Source organism: Camelina sativa, chromosome 13 (assembly GCF_000633955.1).
Source record: "Camelina sativa cultivar DH55 chromosome 13, Cs, whole genome shotgun sequence".
NCBI classification, from domain to species: Eukaryota; Viridiplantae; Streptophyta; class Magnoliopsida; order Brassicales; family Brassicaceae; genus Camelina; species Camelina sativa.
The window spans coordinates 8,525,833-8,545,162 of NC_025697.1; the positions used below are offsets into that span (position 1 = coordinate 8,525,833).

At 38.1% G+C, this 19,330-nt stretch overlaps 6 protein-coding genes and 1 pseudogene across 7 annotated transcripts; 3 read left to right on the forward strand and 4 right to left on the reverse strand.

Moving 5' to 3' along the window:
* On the forward strand, nt 10–5,047 carry LOC104735996 (probable ATP-dependent DNA helicase CHR23). The gene is made up of 12 exons (XM_010455901.2): nt 10–283; nt 500–656; nt 822–886; nt 991–1,179; nt 1,492–1,641; nt 1,757–2,137; nt 2,223–2,482; nt 2,571–2,786; nt 2,973–3,180; nt 3,267–3,420; nt 3,517–4,122; nt 4,213–5,047. Exons 1-12 carry the CDS (start codon nt 116–118, stop codon nt 4,824–4,826), a joined length of 3,168 nt encoding a protein of 1,055 aa, XP_010454203.1. The 5' UTR covers nt 10–115; the 3' UTR covers nt 4,827–5,047.
* LOC109128337 (putative defensin-like protein 23) lies at nt 5,425–5,727 on the forward strand (the record flags this gene model as incomplete). The annotated part of the gene is made up of 2 exons (XM_019234521.1): nt 5,425–5,519; nt 5,657–5,727. Coding segments are annotated over exons 1-2 (132 nt in total), but the record flags the coding sequence as incomplete, so codon positions are not given.
* On the forward strand, nt 5,759–6,179 carry LOC109128517 (annotated as a pseudogene).
* On the reverse strand, nt 6,240–8,512 carry LOC104735997 (RAN GTPase-activating protein 2-like). Its single transcript, XM_010455902.2, has 2 exons — nt 8,337–8,512; nt 6,240–8,125 (listed from the first exon to the last, which is right to left on the reverse strand). The coding sequence occupies exon 2, from the start codon at nt 8,115–8,117 to the stop codon at nt 6,453–6,455; it is 1,665 nt and encodes a 554-aa protein (XP_010454204.1). The 5' UTR covers nt 8,118–8,125; nt 8,337–8,512; the 3' UTR covers nt 6,240–6,452.
* LOC104735998 (ARM REPEAT PROTEIN INTERACTING WITH ABF2-like) lies at nt 9,023–13,996 on the reverse strand. 2 transcript variants are annotated; one of them, XM_010455903.1, is made up of 19 exons: nt 13,633–13,996; nt 13,379–13,536; nt 13,007–13,179; nt 12,795–12,915; nt 12,649–12,723; nt 12,459–12,553; nt 12,207–12,282; nt 11,884–11,991; nt 11,446–11,574; nt 11,270–11,338; nt 11,132–11,191; nt 10,827–10,950; nt 10,528–10,667; nt 10,381–10,444; nt 10,219–10,298; nt 9,964–10,028; nt 9,732–9,849; nt 9,515–9,639; nt 9,023–9,419 (listed from the first exon to the last, which is right to left on the reverse strand). In XM_010455903.1, the coding sequence occupies exons 1-19, from the start codon at nt 13,883–13,885 to the stop codon at nt 9,320–9,322; spliced, it is 2,133 nt and encodes a 710-aa protein (XP_010454205.1). In that variant the 5' UTR covers nt 13,886–13,996; the 3' UTR covers nt 9,023–9,319. The 2 variants fall into 2 exon arrangements, with proteins under 2 accessions (XP_010454205.1, XP_019090650.1); XM_019235105.1 differs by having other exon boundaries at nt 13,379–13,539; nt 13,633–13,983.
* Nucleotides 14,981–15,862, reverse strand: LOC104738052 (F-box/kelch-repeat protein At3g16740-like). Its single transcript, XM_010458290.1, has one exon. It carries the CDS (start codon nt 15,860–15,862, stop codon nt 14,981–14,983), a length of 882 nt encoding a protein of 293 aa, XP_010456592.1.
* LOC104735999 lies at nt 17,049–18,496 on the reverse strand. The gene has a single exon (XM_019234914.1). It carries the CDS (start codon nt 18,022–18,024, stop codon nt 17,197–17,199), a length of 828 nt encoding a protein of 275 aa, XP_019090459.1. The 5' UTR covers nt 18,025–18,496; the 3' UTR covers nt 17,049–17,196.

A 19,330-nucleotide genomic window follows, 5' to 3' on the forward strand; every position in this document is an offset into this window, starting at 1 on the left:
TAAAAAAAAAAAAAAAAAAAAAAAAAAAACGGAACGTCAAACAGAAAAATTTAAAAACTAATCTTAATTTGACAAATTGAAATCGAATCAGAGAGAAGAGAAGAGAGTTCCCGCCATGGTGAAGCACCTACAGCAGCAGGAAGATCCCGTAGAGAAGACCAAATCTCTGATCTCTGCTCTCAACTACCTTTCTCGCGACCTTCTCTTGCCTTCTCACCTTTACCATTCTGTTTCTTCCATCCATCATGGCTCTGTCTCCGATCCCTCTCCTCCGCCTCTTTCTGTAAGCTCTCTTTTGTTCATTCGATTTCCTTTGTCTTCCTTGCTCGGATTCGTCGATTTTGTTGTGTGTTTTGTGAATCGAGTTTTCTGGTTCTAAGCAATTCGAATTTCGTATATGGATTTGGAGATTTTTATGAATTGGTTTATGAGGTTGTGGATCGAATTAACTGGTTCTATGCTTCTTCGGCTTGTTTACTTCTCTAATTGGTGTTTGCAGGGCAATTGTAGTACTTCCAGTGGAGGTGATTTGATGAGTGAGTTCGAAGATGCACTTTTGAAGCAGCGACAAAACTGTGAATCAGGCTCTCGGCTGGACGAATTAAAGGAAACTCGGTATAAGAGTCGTATCCATAACCGATTATCTGAACTTGAAGGTAGGTGATTGCTGATTTTTACTGTTTCTAGTTTGTTGCAAAACTATTTGTCTAGATTTCTCCTGCTTGTAATTTTTATTGTCTATTAGGTTTCTGTAAAAAAGCCTATGGAACCAATTATCCTGTGAGAGGAATGCTCACTCTCATTCTTGTGGTTTGAATCAGGATTACCTTCAAATAGAGGTGAAGATTTGCAGAATAAATGCTTACTTGATCTTTATGGACTTAAGGTATTATGTGTGCAAGTAGAGGGATTCTTTTTCTATTATGTGACAGTGTTTTGAAATATGGTTTTACTTTAACACTGACGCTGTGTCTCGTTTGTGTGTGGCAGTTACAAGAACTACAGTGCAAGGTTCGGGGTGAGGTGAGCGCGGAATACTTGCTGCGTTTGAATTGTGTACATCCTGAAAGACAACTATATGACTGGGGCATGATGCGGTTGCCTCGCCGAATGTATGGGGTTGGTGATCCTTTTGTTATGGAAGCTGATGATCAGTTCAGAAACAAGCGTGATGCCGAGGTCATTTTGCTTTCTAATCTAACGAAAAATTGCTTCCTCTCAGATTTTATAGTTTTACCTATAATGATGAATTGGTTCTTCGAATGGAAACTGATAACGTTTTGAGAATTGATATGATAGGAACCAGTACCTTTTAGAAGAAAAACTAGACTAAGAGTTGTGGATATATCTGTACTAGGTTCTTGTTGTTGTTTAGAGACGAATTTTGTACAACTGTCTGAAACCTGTACAAAAGTTGTAGTTGGGATATATGATGATACTATTTTATGATTTATTTAACTTCTTGCTGATGCGTTCAAACTCTTTGCTCAGAGGTTATTACGGTTAGAAGAAGAGGAGAAGAATCTGATTGAAACGACACAGAGGAAATTCTTTGCAGAAGTACTCAACGCTGTCCGTGAATTCCAGTTGCAAATTCAGGCGTCTCAGAGACGGTGTAAGCAAAGAAATGATTTTGTCCAGGTATGATATTCCTGGCATTATGTCTATCATTGTTCACTTTTCTTGCCATAAAACCCAGGACCCTGGTTATATTGTAATTATACTACAAAAAGGATTTATGCCGTCTATCTAACAGGGCTGGCATGGAAAACAAAGGCTACGTGCTACCCGAGCTGAAAAACTGCGGATCATGGCGCTTAAATCTGATGATCAAGAGGCATACATGAAACTAGCAAAGGAGAGTAAGAATGAAAAACTAACCCTTTTCCTAGAGGAGACAAACAAAATCTTCGTTAGTTTGGGAGCTGCAGTCCAGCGTCAGAAAGATGCCAAAATTTCAGAAGGCATCAAACTACTGAAAGGCTCAGAATCTGACTTATCTGAAGTTGATGCTCCCGAGGATGTGCTTCCTGACCAAGATATTGAGATCATCGAGTCTGACAATAATGATGATTCTAATGACTTACTGGAAGGCGAGAGGCAGTATAACTTGGCTATCCATACAATACAAGAGGAGGTAATTATGGTTGTCTTGTCTTTTAGTATTTAATAGGAGGATGGTTAAGTTTGTTTAACTCAACTATCAATGCTTTCTTTAACAGGTGACGAAGCAGCCATCCCTTCTACAAGGTGGGGAACTGAGATCTTACCAATTAGAAGGGCTTCAATGGATGGTCTCTTTATACAACAACGACTATAATGGAATTTTAGCCGATGAAATGGGTTTGGGAAAGACTATCCAAACAATTGCACTGATTGCGTATCTTCTTGAGAGTAAAAATGTGCATGGGCCTCATCTAATAGTGGCTCCAAAAGCTGTGCTACCAAATTGGGAAAATGAGTTTGCAACATGGGCACCCAGGTATGTTCATAACAACCTTTCATACTTCATTAATTGCATATGTATGGATGTTCTGTATGAAATATGCTTCATTTTGTCCATTTGACAGCATTTCCGCTTTTCTTTACGATGGATCGAAAGAGAGAAGAAGTGAAATACGTGCAACAATAGCAGGAGGAAAATTTCAGGTGTTGATAACCCATTACGATCTTATCATGAGAGATAAAGCATTTTTGAAGAAAATTGACTGGAACTACATGATTGTTGATGAAGGACATCGGCTAAAGAACCATGAATGTGCTCTCGCAAAGACTCTAGGAACGGGGTATGTGTGAATCTCTTATTTTTTATAAGTCTATCTAGTTTCTTAAAACCTTCTTACGCATAGCTTGATGAAGTCTGAAATGAATGGTGTTAATTGGTTCTTAGTTGTTACTCTGATTTTTTATCTCGTGCTGTCACAGAGTAACTTTGAATACATTTTGCTTACACTATTTTTTCCTGGATGCAGCTATCGCATTAAGCGCAGACTTCTACTAACTGGGACGCCCATACAAAACAGTCTGCAAGAACTATGGTCGCTGCTTAATTTTCTCCTTCCTCACATCTTTAACTCGGTTCAGAATTTCGAAGAATGGTTTAATACTCCTTTCGCCGAACGTGATACTGCCAGTCTTACAGATGAAGAGGAGCTGTTGATTATTAATCGTCTGCATCATGTGGGTTTATTATGCTCTTATGTTTGCTTAAACTTTTTCTTTAGCAAATTCGCTATGCAAAATACTTGATGTTATGTCACTTTCAGGTCATAAGGCCGTTTCTACTGAGAAGGAAAAAGAGTGAAGTTGAGAAATTCCTTCCTGGAAAGACACAAGTCATACTGAAGTGTGATATGTCGGCTTGGCAAAAGTTGTATTACAAACAAGTTACAGACGTAGGCAGGGTCGGTATTCAAACAGGTTTGTAGCTTAGCTTTAACTTCTTCTCTCTCTCTCAAATCTTAATATAAATCAGAAAGTTAAACTGCTAATTGCTAATGGAATCATTATCTGCAGGGAATGGAAAATCAAAGAGTCTGCAGAATCTGACAATGCAATTAAGAAAGTGTTGTAATCATCCGTACCTATTTGTTGGAGGAGAGTATAACATGTGGAAGAAGCCGGAGATTGTGAGAGCTTCAGGAAAATTCGAGCTACTTGATCGCCTCCTTCCGAAACTGAAAAAGGCTGGACACAGAATTCTTCTCTTCTCTCAAATGACTCGTCTCATTGACCTTCTCGAAATTTACTTGACACTCAATGACTACATGTACCTCAGACTCGACGGTACCACAAAGACAGACCAAAGAGGGGTTTTACTGAAGCAATTCAACGAACCGGACTCTCCCTACTTCATGTTTCTTCTGAGCACACGTGCTGGTGGTCTTGGTTTGAACTTACAAACTGCAGACACTATAATTATATTTGACAGTGATTGGAATCCACAAATGGACCAGCAGGCAGAGGATCGTGCCCATCGGATAGGGCAGAAAAAGGAAGTGAGAGTGTTTGTGTTGGTTAGCATTGGCTCCATTGAAGAAGTAATATTGGAGCGTGCAAAGCAAAAGATGGGCATTGATGCCAAAGTCATACAAGCAGGGCTCTTCAACACAACCTCTACTGGTAAAAGGCGTTAAAACACATACATATCCATACCAACCACAAACTTGATTTTTTGATAAATGCTAATCTCTCTCTTTGAATCATCGACAGCGCAAGACAGGAGAGAGATGCTTGAAGAGATCATGAGCAAAGGAACGAGCTCACTGGGGGAAGATGTGCCAAGTGAAAGAGAGATTAACCGGCTCGCAGCTCGAACCGAGGATGAGTTTTGGATGTTTGAACAAATGGACGAGGAAAGACGTAAAAAGGAGAACTATAATACACGTCTCATGGAAGAGAAGGAAGTTCCTGAGTGGGCTTACACTACAGAGACTCAAGAAGACAAGGCTAACGATTCGAAAAACCATTTTGGTAGCGTCACGGGTAAACGGAAACGAAAAGAAGCAGTGTACAGCGATTCTTTAAGCGAGTTGCAGTGGATGAGAGCGATGGAGAGTGAAGAAGAAGATACTTCAAAAGTCTCTAAGAAACGAAAGAAAAGGGACACAAAGACACCAATGAGTAATGGGTCAAAGGTAGAGGCAGAGTCGAGCGGAAGCGAAGAGGGAAAAGTAGAAGAAGAAGAAGAAGAAGAAGAAGAAGAAGAAGAAGAAGAAGAAAGAAAGGAGGAGAGTGGGAAAGAGAGTGAAGAAGAAAATGACAAGAAGCCATTATTCAGTTGGAAAACTTATAAGAAGAAAAGGTCAATCGGAAGTAAAAACTAAACTGAGAAGAATGTTTTCTTTTTACAAGGCAATATAAGCCATGTTCTGATTTAATTTCTCTGTTTTTTTTTTCTTTATTCAAAACCTTGGCAAAAATAGAGATCATTTCTAGAATTCAGAGCTTAAGATGAAATGGTAGACCGATTTTGTGTATATTGTATGCAATTACATGACTATGTGATCACATATTTAGGGAGTATTTAATCAAAAAATTTGAGTGATTTGTTTTTTTTTGTTTAAAAAAAAAATCCTACGTTATTTCAATCATGAATTTTAAAATGTTTTTTGAAATACAATGTTACTAAACTAATGATTTGAAAATCTTATCTAAAATCCACTATCTTTGAAAACATTTAGAGGATTTACTTACTTACAGAAATCTAAAACTAACCGTTAGAATGGATCATTTGGGAATATCTTACTATAAATTATAACAACTTCCCTAAAATAAAAAAAATCATATCAAAACTCATTATAACTCTTAAATTAGGAAATAGCATTTGATATATTTTTTTTAAATCTGAATTTATAATACTTTGGCAAAATGGTATAAATAGATAGATAGAAGAATACTCCACACAAAAAGAAAAAAAAAATATTAAACTCATAGGGCGGAGAAAAGGATCAAGAAGATGACCACCACCATGAAAATCATGTCTTTTGCTATGCTACTTGTTCTTTTGTTCTCTATTGGTTAGTCTCTCACCATAAATTTTGATACATATGGTATGGATATACAATAAGGGATTATATAAACCTTTTGTTTGATCTTTAGATGGTTCTTGAAAGTTGAAAGTGAAAGAAAAATATAATTTGTTTGCATGTTATAGATGTTGTCGTTGAAGGATCCGATAGTTCGTTGTGCTGTAACACACATGCGAAATTTGGAGCGTGCAAAACGTACCACGANACACAAAAAGAAAAAAAAAATATTAAACTCATAGGGCGGAGAAAAGGATCAAGAAGATGACCACCACCATGAAAATCATGTCTTTTGCTATGCTACTTGTTCTTTTGTTCTCTATTGGTTAGTCTCTCACCATAAATTTTGATACGTATGGTATGGATATACAATAAGGGATTATATAAACCTTTTGTTTGATCTTTAGATGGTTCTTGAAAGTTGGAAGTGAAAGAAAAATATAATTTGTTTTGCATGTTATAGATGTTGTTGTTGAAGGATCCGATAGTTCGTTGTGCTGTAACACACATGCGAAATTTGGAGCGTGCAAAACTTACCATGACAGAAAGAGATGCGACAAGTGATGTCGTGATGGATGTGCTAATAAGAAAGGCGGTATTTGCAAACGTGTTTCTGGTGGACGAAAACAACAATGCCATTGTTACTGTTAAAACACCTCTCCCTCATATGCTGATTATGTCTTTGATTTACATTTTATATACAAGAAAAGCTGATATAAAATCAATGTTCGCCCAGTTTAAATCGTATCTAAACCAAACAAACAGCTACTCCATTTTATAATAGCGATACAATCTCTCTTTTAACAAAAAGCCATCGGCAAAAATAAAGTCTCAATACGATTTCATCCTTGTAGCAGCCGGCTAAAGTAATCCTGGTACAAAACAAACAAAAACATTGAAAAGTACCAACCAAACATTACAGACTTAATCATCCTCCTGATTAACTTCAAGGTTCTTCAGCTTCGATTCCAGCTCGCCATTCCCGTTACCTTCGTACTCTTCATCTTCTTCGTTTTCCTCATTATCGTCATCTTCTTCTCCATCAGGATCGTTCTCGTCAAAAGGTCCAAGTAACTCTGGGGACTTCTTGAATATCTCTTTAACTTCTTCAACGCCTTCTTCTGATATGATATTCCCGTCAATGTTCAACAGCTTGAAAGCTTCTTTCTTAACAACGACTTGAGCCAAGGCTCGTGCTCCAGCCCTTCTTATGAAGTTCGTGCTCATATCGATGTATTGCAATTTCGAATGATCTTCTTCCATACTCTTTGCAATCTGGACACATCCCTCATCTTTCAGCTCATTTTCAGACAGATTCAACTTGTTCAGATTTTGCTTTGCTGCTACACATGCTGCGATGGCCGAAGCCGCTTCAACAGTTATGTCATTACCTGCCATCTCTAGAACTTCAATAGGTGAAACAGACTCCTTAAGAGCGTTTGCTATGGCTATGGCACCTTCATCCTCTAGATTTAGATAACTCAAGTAAAGCTCAGTCAAGTGTTTGTAGCTTGAAAGAGTTTTGCTGAGAGAAACTCCGGCTTCTGTGCCAAACATATTATCCCGCAGATCAAGTTTCCCAATATGAGTACAATGCTCAAGTGCTTCTGACAAGGCGACTCCCCCTTCTGAGCCAACTCTTGTGGAAGAGCACCGGAAATTCTCCAGCAGTGGCGAACGCTTAACAACCTCTGCAATCGCGAGTGCCCCTTCATCACCCGTCATGTTATTATGAAAATGAAGGACCCTCAAATTCTCTGTTGAAGGAATCAACTCGGAGACCGCTTGTGCAGCTTCCTTAGAGACACCATCATTCATCAAATACAGCTCTTCCAAAGAGCTCTGAGATTTTAACAGCGCCCCAAATGCTCTAACACCCTTCTCACCCAATGCATTCTCTGATAAGTTGAGAGACAACAAGATACTACCTTGCAGCGCGTCAGAAAATATATTCATAACTTGAAGAGCTTCAGCCTCAGGACGTCCAGCAACAAAGTCAGACAAGTCAACTTCCTTAAGCTGATCTTTCAAAGACGCCAAGATAGGCTCAGCGACACGAGCAGCACCCAAACCAAAACTCCTATTGCTAAAACATATCTTAAAGTAACCATTACCAGGCTCCTTCAACGGTTTGAGAAGCTCCTCAGCCTCCTCGGCTTCAATGAAAGCACGTTTACCTTTAGAGATATCGAAAAAAGTTTCACAGGGAGAAGAAGAAGCAGCAGGAGTAGGTACTACTTCTTCAGAAACAGATTCTCTTTTGACAACAACCTTAGCAACAGGACCTTTCTTGAGAACTTCCAAGATAAGCTTACTACATTCTTTAGCATAAAGCTGTACAGCTGAACCGCCATCACCATCAGGTTCCCTCTCAAACTGTTGGTTAGCAGTGGTAAAAGCAGTATCCTCAATCCTCTTAGCGTTCTCGGAAGCTTGGTCGGTGGTTAAGCTACCGTATTTTTCAGTAAAAATGGTCTTGGAAGAGAGGTTGTTGGTTATACGTTTAATGAGAGATTGCCTTGTTGGTAAACTCGGCGGCCATAGTTTAATCGAAAAAGCATGAGGTCGCGAATCAAGTGTATCCCCCATTATCACTACTGCAAATTAAAAATCACAAATTCGAGAGAGATTGAATCTAATAAGCAAATTGAGACAAATATGATCAGCACAAATCTGAAAGGACAGTAAATCGTAAAGATCGGAGATTACAGTCTCCAGACTAGAACTACGAGGAACGAAACAATCGGTGATAGTCACACAGTTTATATATCATCGGATCCGGGAGGAGAAAAAAAAAGGAAAGCGTACCGAAGAACACGGATGAGGATTCTGTGAATCTGCGGAGGTCTGAGAGAGAGAGAGAGAGAGAGAGTCTCTGGGCTGGCTGCGAATGAAGAGTTGTGTTTTAGGGTTTCTCTCTATAGAACCACCGGAGCTTAGCTTACTACCCCTTTAAATCTCCCTCCCACCCACGTTGTTGAACCAAAAAGTCTAATAGTGTGACTGACTGACTCATGTATGAGTAATGTTATGTACCAAATTCGATTTAATTTAATTAATTTACAACAATCCCACCAAAATATTCACTTTTTTTTTTTTTGTGGAAGATAACGTAATAAAATTGGAATCAACTTGACATTAAGACAACTCATCCTCATATTATATAATTGACCATGATTACATGTGAAAATGTGATCTATTTGACTGGCTGTGCTACAAAATTACATACAAATTGTGTGTCTGAAACTATCAAATCTGTGTATGTATAGTTTTTTTACAGCCACTTTGATTCTCTATTTGTGAAATCAAAAGGATGGGATGTATTGTATTTGATTGTAAATCATCATCATCATCCTCTAATGTTTTAAAGATTTGGAGTCTCAAAGACATGAACGGATGAAGCAAATATAAATTATATATCTCATCATCAGTCATCACACAAGTCACAAACCTACCCAAAGTCTCGTTTCTTCCAAACACAGAGGAACAGTGGATCAGTGGAGCGAGGATTTTGAATTTGAATGTTATGGAAGTTTACCATAATGCTATCTTTGGATACAACTGTGCCGATTTCTCTCAAAGACCGATTATGATCAGAAGAGATTAATACAATGACTTAAAATGAACCAAAAAGCACAGCAAATAACTAACAACAAACTCAGGACAGGACCATAAAGACGACCTCTAACAGCGGCTTGCTCTCTCCTCTCTCTCTCTATATATATTCCTTGTCTACTTACCTCTAGTTAAGTGCAGTCTTCTTCTTTTTCGTCGTCTTCTTCTTCCACATTCTACAACCTCAAGCTTTGCAGGTTTGTCGTCGACTTTGTTAGAGCCCTACAAAAGTACTCTCTTATCTCTGGTATTGTTCGCTGCACCAGCTCGTTCTGCCTGCATTTTCCCATTTGACTATGTTTTAGACAAACAGCAATAAACAAATCTTATGGGACAGAGAGATAGAGGGAGAGAGATCTTGTTTATATTACCATGGCCTTGAACTCAGTTTATCAAAATGCTCCAGGATGAACAAGATACAAGCTTGCTTCAGCGACATCGCATGGAATGCCTCTGATAGCTCGTACATGACTCCTATGCTTTCCAACGTTATATCCTTTCATACGTACACAAAGAGTAACCGTGTCAGATTTCAATAGGTATTATGCAAACCACATCACTTTCCATTGCAATATAATTCTGGCTCACCTGAGCAATCGTGTATTCACAGAGTCGTTTCAGGCCATCCAAGAGATATTGATCCGCTGCTCTTAAAAGATCTTTTGATATCTCAGTAGTTATGTCGACAGATCCCGTGTATATAAATCTGAAAAACATAATCCAAGTGAGTCTATTAAATGATATGAAAAGTTCTCACAGACTTTTCGAAACCTCAATATCTCGAATGAGTCAATTAAAAGCCTGTAGAAGTTCACTATACCTCATCATTAACTCAAACACCTCCCATTTGATATTTGGAATCTCAATATCTCTAGCGTCTTTTTCCTGTGGTATTAAATGAAAAACAAACCATGACCCACTTAAGCTCTACTTTCCACACAAGAAAAATGTATTCTTTTGATAGAGAGCAGATCAGCATACACCCGTAGGTCATTGTCATCATAGCTAGTAAACGACATTTGTCATTTCATCCACAAGAACATTATCAAAAAGCCAAAAAAATTAGTTCACTTACTCTGTAACCACCATCAAACATTGCGCGAAATGCATCTGAGGATGCCAGCAAACAAATTCTGTGTGCATAGAATGTCCTTCCTGCAGTATGATTTTTTCTGTTTTACATATGGACTTTGGAGCTAACTAGATTTCCGCAACTTCTGAATTAATATATGATTACCTTCGACTAGAAAGGTTACATCAGAGAGCGTAGCATTATTTACATATTGCTCTCCGAGATAAACCTGTCACAAAAAGACATACAGAATACTGCATTGAGACTGCCACTCCTTACGTATTAGAGAACTAAAGCAAAAAGGAAACTCACCCTTTGTGTTGGAGAAGGAGGAGGAGCATCAACTGGAGAAAGTGCCATCGATTTATTTGCTAATTTGTACAACGCTGCCGCACCATCAAGTTGCTGCTTAGTGTTTGTGGAACCAAGAAGACCGAGTAGCAACTCCAACCCTGTCAAAAGACAACTCGATATAAAAACATTTTCACAAAAAAACATCTAAACTGGACAGTTGACGCTATAAAAGTCTTAACAAAATAGAAGACTAAAACAGAAAACAGCATCTCATTAGCTCATATAAATTAAAATAAAAATAAAAAACTGTCACATGCCATTGTCATCTATGAATATGGTTCTCTGATCCTCGGGTGAACAGAGATGAGCAAGAGCAAGAGCCACTCGTCGTTGGATAGACTTCTCTGAAATGTGCATTAGGTACAACAGATGTCTCAGAGCCTACAAAGGAAAATCAAAGCACAGGTATATTAAAGGCTGAATAAAGAAATGCTTAACTTCAACAGAGCTTCAGAAACTCAACCAGGATAAAGCAGTTTCACTACCAATCGTCAATTGTGTATTTTTTTGGTCACCAAAGATGGAAAAAAACAAATTTAAAGACGAGTGTAATTCAACTTACTCTTCCATGAATCTTCTCCTCCAATCTCTTTAATGTTTTCGAGACACAATCTTTGGTTGCCTAAAAAATCATGGTATCTAATAAACACTTACAGGGAAAGAGTAAAACAAAGAGGAAAGGTAACATCGCAATACATACTTGAACAATAAACTCTCCATCCTGTAGCTTCTGGATACCTCCCACCCTGATAAAATCCGACACATTGTCCTAGGGGAAGAAAATGGATCAATAACCCATTTATTGACGTTTACCATCAAATTTTGCATACTTATTAGAACATATACAGAAAGTAGCATAAGTATCATACAACACACCTCATTATCGGCAAGGCCATAAAGAGCAAAAGCAGCATTGTGTTGCAATGATCCATTTCTTGAATCAAGAAGCTTCAATAAAGGTCCTAAACCACCACTATGGGCAATCCCAGCTTGATTGTGGGCATCCTGTTAGAAAGAGTATGCTACTGTTTTAAAAACACAATAAGAAAACCCATCTTCCAGAACCATGGAAGTCAGCTCTTTTTAGCATCTATAAATTTAAAATCAAACAAATATAAAAGTAACAATAAGAAAACAGTTGACAACCAGGGCAGCGGCAAATTATCCAGGATCACTAGGTACTATTTAAAAACACCAAGAAACAAAAGCAACAAAATGACAGCTGTTGTGGTATCAAATGTTTAATCGAAGTTACTATTTTGCAATGCTCAAATAACTTTCAAACCGAACTACGAAAAGTTTTGTAACAAGAACCTGCGCCAATCTACCCAGTGCGAAGGCCGACATTTCCTTCAACTGAACATCCGGTGACTGCAGCATCTCAATCAAAGGACGGACAGCACCCCTTTGCACAATGTGCACCTGCAAAGTAATAATTTTAAGCATAAAGTGAAATATGAACAAAAGACACCAATAAAACAGGGAAAATTATACAATTAGTGGGAAATGAGAAGGTATATTCTACAAATCAGCAGCAACAAACAATGTATCATTTCGTATAACCAAACAGAAAAGGATTTTAGGCTTTGCGGAATGGAAAAAGAGCTGCGGATAGAAAACCTGGGATGAAACTGTACCTTACAATCAGAATCAGTAGAGGCAAACTGCCCAAGTAATAAAGCCGCCTCTCTTTGGCTCTCAGGACAACAAGAGCTGAAATAGAAAAACTCAAGAAATCACAAGAATGAACTTGGGGTAAACAGCTAAGCATATTAAGAAAAGAAAAAAACCCCAGAAATAGAGAAGCTATTACAGAATTTTAGCTCTAGTCAGAACTATAACAACTCTATGCTGAACCATGTACATCAAAAACGTGAGTCTCCACATACCTAAGAAGACCAATGACAGGTTGCAACGCCCCGGCAGCAAGAACCTCTTTTTTAATGTGTGGAGACGAGTGTACTAGATTGCCTATAACTCCAACCTAAAAAGGTATGAATCAACTGGTTATTTCAATGTCAATCCCACGTACATAAATAAGTAGCAAAAAAGTTGATTATAAATAGTAAGATTCCTAACCGCTTCATAATGTATAGCAGCATCCTCTGATCCTAGCATTAGGATGAGCGTGGGAAGAGCATTGCACTCAACTATCTGCAAAGAAAATAATTTTCATGCTCCGCCCAAATCTAATTAGAAGCTGTATGTAAGATAGCAATATTTACCTGGTTCTTATTATCATCATTTTTAAATGCAAGGGTTCTCAGTGCCCCAGCTGCTGCTCGCTGAACCTTTGAATCAGAAAATTCAAGTAACTCCACGAGAGGTGGTATACCGCCTTCCATCCTGTTTCCAAACAACTGGAAGTTATGAAGATAGTTGTACTGAAGACAAATATCGAAAAGGAGGAAATCACTTCACTTAAAAATATGCTGACCTAACACGAGTCTTGATACTGCTGTTCTCATGAGCAAGATTAGTGATGGCATCAGCGGCTCTTCTGATAACACTATTCACAGCTCGAGAGCTAGAACCACCTTTGTTTCTCTTCAGCAGATTCACTAGATGAGGTAAGGCACCTTTGTCTACTATCAGTTTCTGATACTCTGGCTGTTAAAGCAGTCAAATCCCAAAACACGATCACACAAACTATACATAACAATCCCGTCCGTGTATAAAAAAAATTTCAATTACCAAAAGTTTCCTAAATTTAAGCAAGATTTGAAGTAACAATAACATAAAAGGAAACTGCTTTCAAGTTTCTAACATAATACAAGGAGACGGCCGAGAGAAATGGAGGATCAAAAACCTTAATTGCAAGAAGACCAAGCGCAAAAGCGCTTCCTTTCTCAACCTCGTGTTCGAACGGCTTCTCAGCCAAGTCCCCGCCGTTGTACGGCGGCGCTTGTAGATGCGTCATAAGAGCAGGAACAGCACCTCCGTCGACAATCAAGTTCACTAAATCCTCTGCTGAACATGACAGGGTCACTAGTCATGTAACAAAATAGGAAGAAACGGGCATAAAAAAAAAAAAGGAGTAAGATCGGGAAGCTGATCTTTCACCGTTTTTGGCGAGCTCGGCAAGGACTTGAGTGGCGCGTTTAGCAGCAGCGCGATCGGATTCTTGCCAAGAGAAAGCAGAGTTTAGAACGGAAACTTGAGCAGCAACCTCGCTGACAAGCGCTTGGCCTCCGTCGGTGGTTACAGCAGAGATCTCTCGATCTTCTACGGCGGCTGCTCCTTCCTCAAGCTTTCTCTTTTGTCCTTTACGCTCAGGAAAGCTCCAACCTTCTCGCCTCTCCGGTTGTTGCTCCATCGTTCACAGAGTAGAGAAGACGACGATCCGAAGATGAGGAGATCAGAGAAGAAGAAGAAGAAGAAGCGTTTTGAAATCAATCCACCAAGCACAAAAGAGATCAGGGGCATTTTCGTCACTTCACTCCACACAGAAATAAAACCCCTTTCTTCCTTTTTTTCTAGTTTAATAAATTTATTTAAATTAAAAAAAAAAAAAAATCAAATTCGAAATTGAGATGAGACACAGTCACAGATATGTCTCGTGGTCTGTTTTTATGTCCAAAAATAAGTATAATCACGGAAACGTAATAAATAAAAATTAAGATGGAGAATGAAATGGTTATGCATATCTATTAAAAAAATTAAAAAATTAAAAAATTAAAAAATGAAAGAACAATTGCTAATTTGTGTGTATTTAATCGGAAAATTGAAAAGATAATCCAACGACTAAATGTTTCGAGGTTTAATTCATTAACAACAAAATCTTACATAATAAGAGAAGGTTTCTTCTAAACTTTGTTTGAGACGATGACATCTAGCGCTTTATATAGTTGACACTGTCTTTATATTAATTTTAATTTATAATTTATTATACACAATTGTTTAAGATCGATTGCTAATTAAATATGGCCACAATTGTCAACTTAATCCCTTCATTGTAAAATAAAAGTAAAAATAAACCCGGTAACCTCTAGTACTTAAGAAAGTAAAGTATAGAAGTAGGCTTTTGGACTTTTTGGTGGTCTGCCACAAAGGAGACGTGTTTGATAGTGTGAATTAAAAAAAAATATCAAAGAGAGAAAGAAAGAAGTATTTCTTTAATTTGAGAAGATAAAAAAAAAAGGAACCACTTCTTTATAAAATGGTGACCACACCACCACATGTATATATATGAAAACTTCGAAGGCGCGAGAGCATGCTTTGTAGAACACAAAAGGAAAGAAGAACAAACGATAAAGTGAGGAAAAAATAAAGGGTATATTAATTAGTACTATAGTGTATTCATAGCTCATTATGATTGATATATGGAATTCAGTACCATATACTCATATCATCCTTTTGTGTCTCTCTCAAATCTCAATAATAGCATCACCACAACAACAAATTTAAGAGATTAGGGTGTGTTTGGGATTTGCACTGAGCTTGGAACATAAGAGCACACAAATGGGTAACCAAACCCTTGGTTTCTAGATTCGCCAAGATCCACTTTTTTCAAGTATCCCTTACTTCCAATGATGTAAGCAACGTTGCGACTGGGGTAGTTATGACTTTCTTTAATAACAAAGACTACTATCTTTGTCTCCTCGTCAACGAAAAAACTCCCATAGAAACTATGAAATGATGGACCAGAGAGTGGTATCGTATCAACAGCTAAGAACAAGTTGTTCCACGACACTGCATTGGGCTCAACTTTATTAGTAATCCATATCTTGACGGGTCCAGGTACACGGAAATCCCAATATAGCACAGCAAGCTGCTCTTCTCTAACACTAGAAAGAATCACAGTATCAAAGAAGAAAGAGTGGAAAGGCAGAGGTAGACGCGGTCCAAATCTCTCCGTTGTGAAATCAAAGCAGACTAGGAAATTTGGTGGTGTTTGTCCTCGTCCTAGTGGACGCTTCTCTTGAACATACCAGTAAGTGTTGCCCTTTACAGACGAGCTACTTTGTATCAACGGCATACACCAGTCCGGAGCAAAACCATCAGTGACCTTCCATGACCTACTCAAGTTTAAACTGTACATCTCAAACTCACAAATTTGGTTGCCACTCCCGTCGACCTCATTCACAAGTCTCAAGATTTTGTGCTTCCTCTTCTCCTTCTCGTATCCGAAAGCGTACTTCTCACATTTGTGGTAAGAATTACTGGGTTCAATCCACCTTGTTTGTCCCAAATAAGGGTTCCAAAACAAGCCTAGATGAGTCTTTGTTTTTGGTGATGCATAAGAATAAACCGCCGCAGGGAAAGATTCTAGATATGTCGACAGCATCTGCATGGAGATTACCTATACGTTCCATATATGGATATATGAGATGGACGCTCATCAAGGAAACTTTACTATCCAGCATCATCAGCACCACCATCTCGATTCCCTTCCTCTGCTTCTTCTTTATAAAGCTCTCTTTTTTGGTCAAAGTGTTCCACTCTTTGCAGATCGATCGCAATTTTCCTAGAGATGTCACCGGAAGCCTAGAGAGCACCTCCTCCTCTATATCACTTGGAAGATCGGACATGATCTAATCTTCGAAACGATCGACTCTGTAATTTAAAATAAGCAATGACTCACTTTTAGCTCTCTATTTTCTACTCTTATATGACGCACGGTGGTGACGCTAGGGTTTCCGAAAGGAAAAAAAAAAAGGAAAAACAAAACCAAAACAAAAATAAAAATAAAAAAAGTCGTGTTCTGTGGGTGTCGAACCCGGGTTCTGAAGGGTCTTGTGTTTTTTTGGGTCAAGCACTCCAGTAGCATGGGTTCGGAAGATTCAACCGTGTGTTACCAACCTAATCACGGCATGAAAACATCTAATGTAAAGTTAAATGTCTAATAAGTACATGATATAGTTAAGTATTGTTTTCATTCTTAGAACGATTAGACAAATGCATAGAGAGAGAAACTGCCACACACTTGTTTAAAAATTTTTGTGTCCTCCATTCTTTTCTTGTGTAATGAAAGAAGACATCGTGGTGGCCTCGTAATAATTGGAGTGACATCTGTGATCCATCTAACGAAGACGCCAAAGGTTGATTTTCACTTTTACAGAATTGGACATTATTGAGTTTTTATGTCAGGGATTAATTTGATTGTTGGGTTTAAAATGTTAGGCCAGAGTTACCAGTAGTAGTGGACCCTGTCCTATAAACGTTGAGCCATAAGTCACTTGGTGGATTTTTGCTAACAAGACATCTGAAACTTGCATGTGCACACATCAATCCTCATCATTCATTGTCACAACACTATACTCTGCGCTCCTTGATCTTTCGTTATCTTTGGCATTTACTCTTTTGTCTTCTCGCACCTTTCAAATCTTAAACTAACAAATCATTTTTAAGTATAAACCAAATATTTGATCTTTTTGATCAAACCCATACCTTAGTTACAAACAGATATATATACACAAACTAACAAGATTTTCGAATTCAAAAATATAATCAAAAGCAAAAAAATGGGTGTATTCAAATTCAATAATGATTAAAATTTTATTGTTCTCCGGGTATGAAAATGTTCACATTTACACTGTCACACCTCAGATCTCAATCACAAAGATCCATCTAATCACAAAACCCAACCAAGGGAAGGATAAATATAAACCACACAAAAGATGTTCATCAAGTTCGTCTCTCTACTCTGTTTTTGTGTAGCCTTAGAGGAAACAGAGGAGGCAATGGAGCAGATGACTTAGAAGGAGTACAAACAGGAACATGAATCATTGGTCTTATCCTAATAGTCACAGATCTCGTCCTCTCTAACCCTTTCTTACCTCTCTTCCCTTCCTTCTCTCTCTCATCCTTCTTCACCGCATCACCAATCGAGCTAGAAGAAGACGATGTCGAGCTCGAAGAAGAAGACGGCGAGAGAGACGATACCCTCGTTGACGAAACCGTTGTCGTCGTGGTGGTCCTCTGTTTCTTCAGCCGTAAAAGCTCTTTCCACAGCACAGTGCACTTTGGTGGACGTGGAGAAGGGTCGTCGTCAAGAAACCAGCTTCCTCTGTTGTTGTTGTTGTTGTTGTTCTCCTGCTCCTTGTTGTTATGAAGAACCTCCTCTCTCACTACTTTATGATCTTCTTCTTCTTCTTCGACTTCAACTTTTGTTTTCAAGTTGACGTTTTTAAGCTTCTCTGAATGCTTTACCTGCCAGAAAGGAAGTAACTTTCCTTCACAGAACAACTCGTCGGCGGTAAGCATCGTTTGGTTACTCGTTACGTTTTCAGACAGAAACTCAAAGTCTCCAGCTTTCACCAAGTTCGTCTTGTCTTTTTCTTCTTTGCCGACAATGAGGTTCACAGGGTTGATACAGATGTAATCTCCGTCGCTATCTGATGATGACAAATCCGCTGAGAAGGAGATACGTGGTCCTGACGACGGTGGTGACGCCGCCTCAGTCATGAAAACCATCTTAGCTTCCGCCATTGTAGCCGTTTCCGCTGATACCATAATGTTCGTACTACTATGTAACAACAACGGAGCTAGTTATGAAGTGACAAACAAAATAAGTGTAAGCTAGAGCAAGTGGACTTTGAAAGAGAGAGAGAGAAATGAAGATTCAGAATGTTAAGTTGAGGATAACATTTATATAAAAGAAAAATTCAAGGACAGAGAGAGAGAGAGAGACAAGTAATGAGGTAAGACTACCACATGGACACGTTGAGATGGAGACAAATTCACAGAGAGCTGTAAGAAGGAGAAGAAGGATGAACCTATGGAAGATGAAAGATTAGATGATGTGAACATGCATTTTGCAGATATAAATATTACTCACATCGATCGGGAGTTGCATTGGATTATTAAAAAATACTCCATATATATTGTGTTTTTCAATGATTAAATCTGGTTAATTATTAAGAAATCATTTGAAAATTGTAGATTTGGATTTGAAAGGATGGATCGAGGGAGGTTTGACTGAAGGGGTTAAGGAGGAAGCTAGAGTTGAACAGAACAGGGGACACATGTCCTCACATGACCTTTCGTGTCTTTGCCATGTGATAACAAGTACAACTCTCTTGACATGAGATACTTCCCTAACAATAACTTATCTACCCATTGGGCATATCAAAAACAAAATTACCATTGGGTTATAACCTTTATACAGTAAATATGGAATCCTATCATTGGATAATTAATTACTTAAAAGTACAAAATTATGATGTCTTTATAATCATTGGATAATTAATTACTGTCGGATAAGACGAGATCATAGCTCCTATAATTTGATTTATTTCACCTTCTGCTTATTAATACAAATATTACAATCGTAATGGTTATTTTTATTTTTTTTGATGTAACCCAAAAAACCAATAATATATGTATTTTCGATCAGCTTAAACAATTATGAATGATGATTACTCGATATTTAAACTTTGAGGCACTTTGAGGACGGCGGGTTTCTTGGTGTTGGACCACTCCTTTTTGTTTTGGTGCAGATCGTTGTAGTTATTATCATTGCCAAAATATATACAAAAAATATTATTACGATTACATCAATACATCCCCTTTTTAAGTGCCAATATGTCAAAATACAAAATATTGTATGATTCTACTATTATTGTATAGTTTTTATTTTCTTTTATTTTCTATGCAACAGTGCATATATTAAATGCTGTCGCGAGAGGAGTGAGTGAGGGAGAGAAAGAGACAGCGATGTTACCAAAGATCTTACTAAAACACATGTCACTGTTTATCATTATTAACTGTCCATTACCATGCCATGCAAATACAAAATTCCAGCCTATCCTACTCCATT

What these genes read in the sequence shown, in the direction of transcription:
- LOC104738052 (XM_010458290.1), bottom strand. Translation starts at nt 15,862, where the DNA reads ATGCAGATGCTGTCGACATATCTAGAATCTTTCCCTGCGGCGGTTTAT.
- LOC104735998 (XM_019235105.1), bottom strand. Translation starts at nt 13,885, where the DNA reads ATGGAGCAACAACCGGAGAGGCGAGAAGGTTGGAGCTTTCCTGAGCGT. An exon ending in TTGGTCTTCTTGCAATTAAG is followed by an intron (nt 13,180 to 13,378) that starts GTTTTTGATCCT and finishes CTGCTTTAACAG; the next exon opens with CCAGAGTATCAGAAACTGAT. An exon ending in GTGTTTGAGTTAATGATGAG is followed by an intron (nt 9,850 to 9,963) that starts GTATAGTGAACT and finishes TATGTTTTTCAG; the next exon opens with ATTTATATACACGGGATCTG.
- LOC104735999 (XM_019234914.1), bottom strand. Translation starts at nt 18,024, where the DNA reads ATGGTATCAGCGGAAACGGCTACAATGGCGGAAGCTAAGATGGTTTTC.
- LOC104735996 (XM_010455901.2), top strand. Translation starts at nt 116, where the DNA reads ATGGTGAAGCACCTACAGCAGCAGGAAGATCCCGTAGAGAAGACCAAA. An exon ending in AAAGAAATGATTTTGTCCAG is followed by an intron (nt 1,642 to 1,756) that starts GTATGATATTCC and finishes TCTATCTAACAG; the next exon opens with GGCTGGCATGGAAAACAAAG. An exon ending in TCCATACAATACAAGAGGAG is followed by an intron (nt 2,138 to 2,222) that starts GTAATTATGGTT and finishes TTTCTTTAACAG; the next exon opens with GTGACGAAGCAGCCATCCCT.
- LOC104735997 (XM_010455902.2), bottom strand. Translation starts at nt 8,117, where the DNA reads ATGGGGGATACACTTGATTCGCGACCTCATGCTTTTTCGATTAAACTA.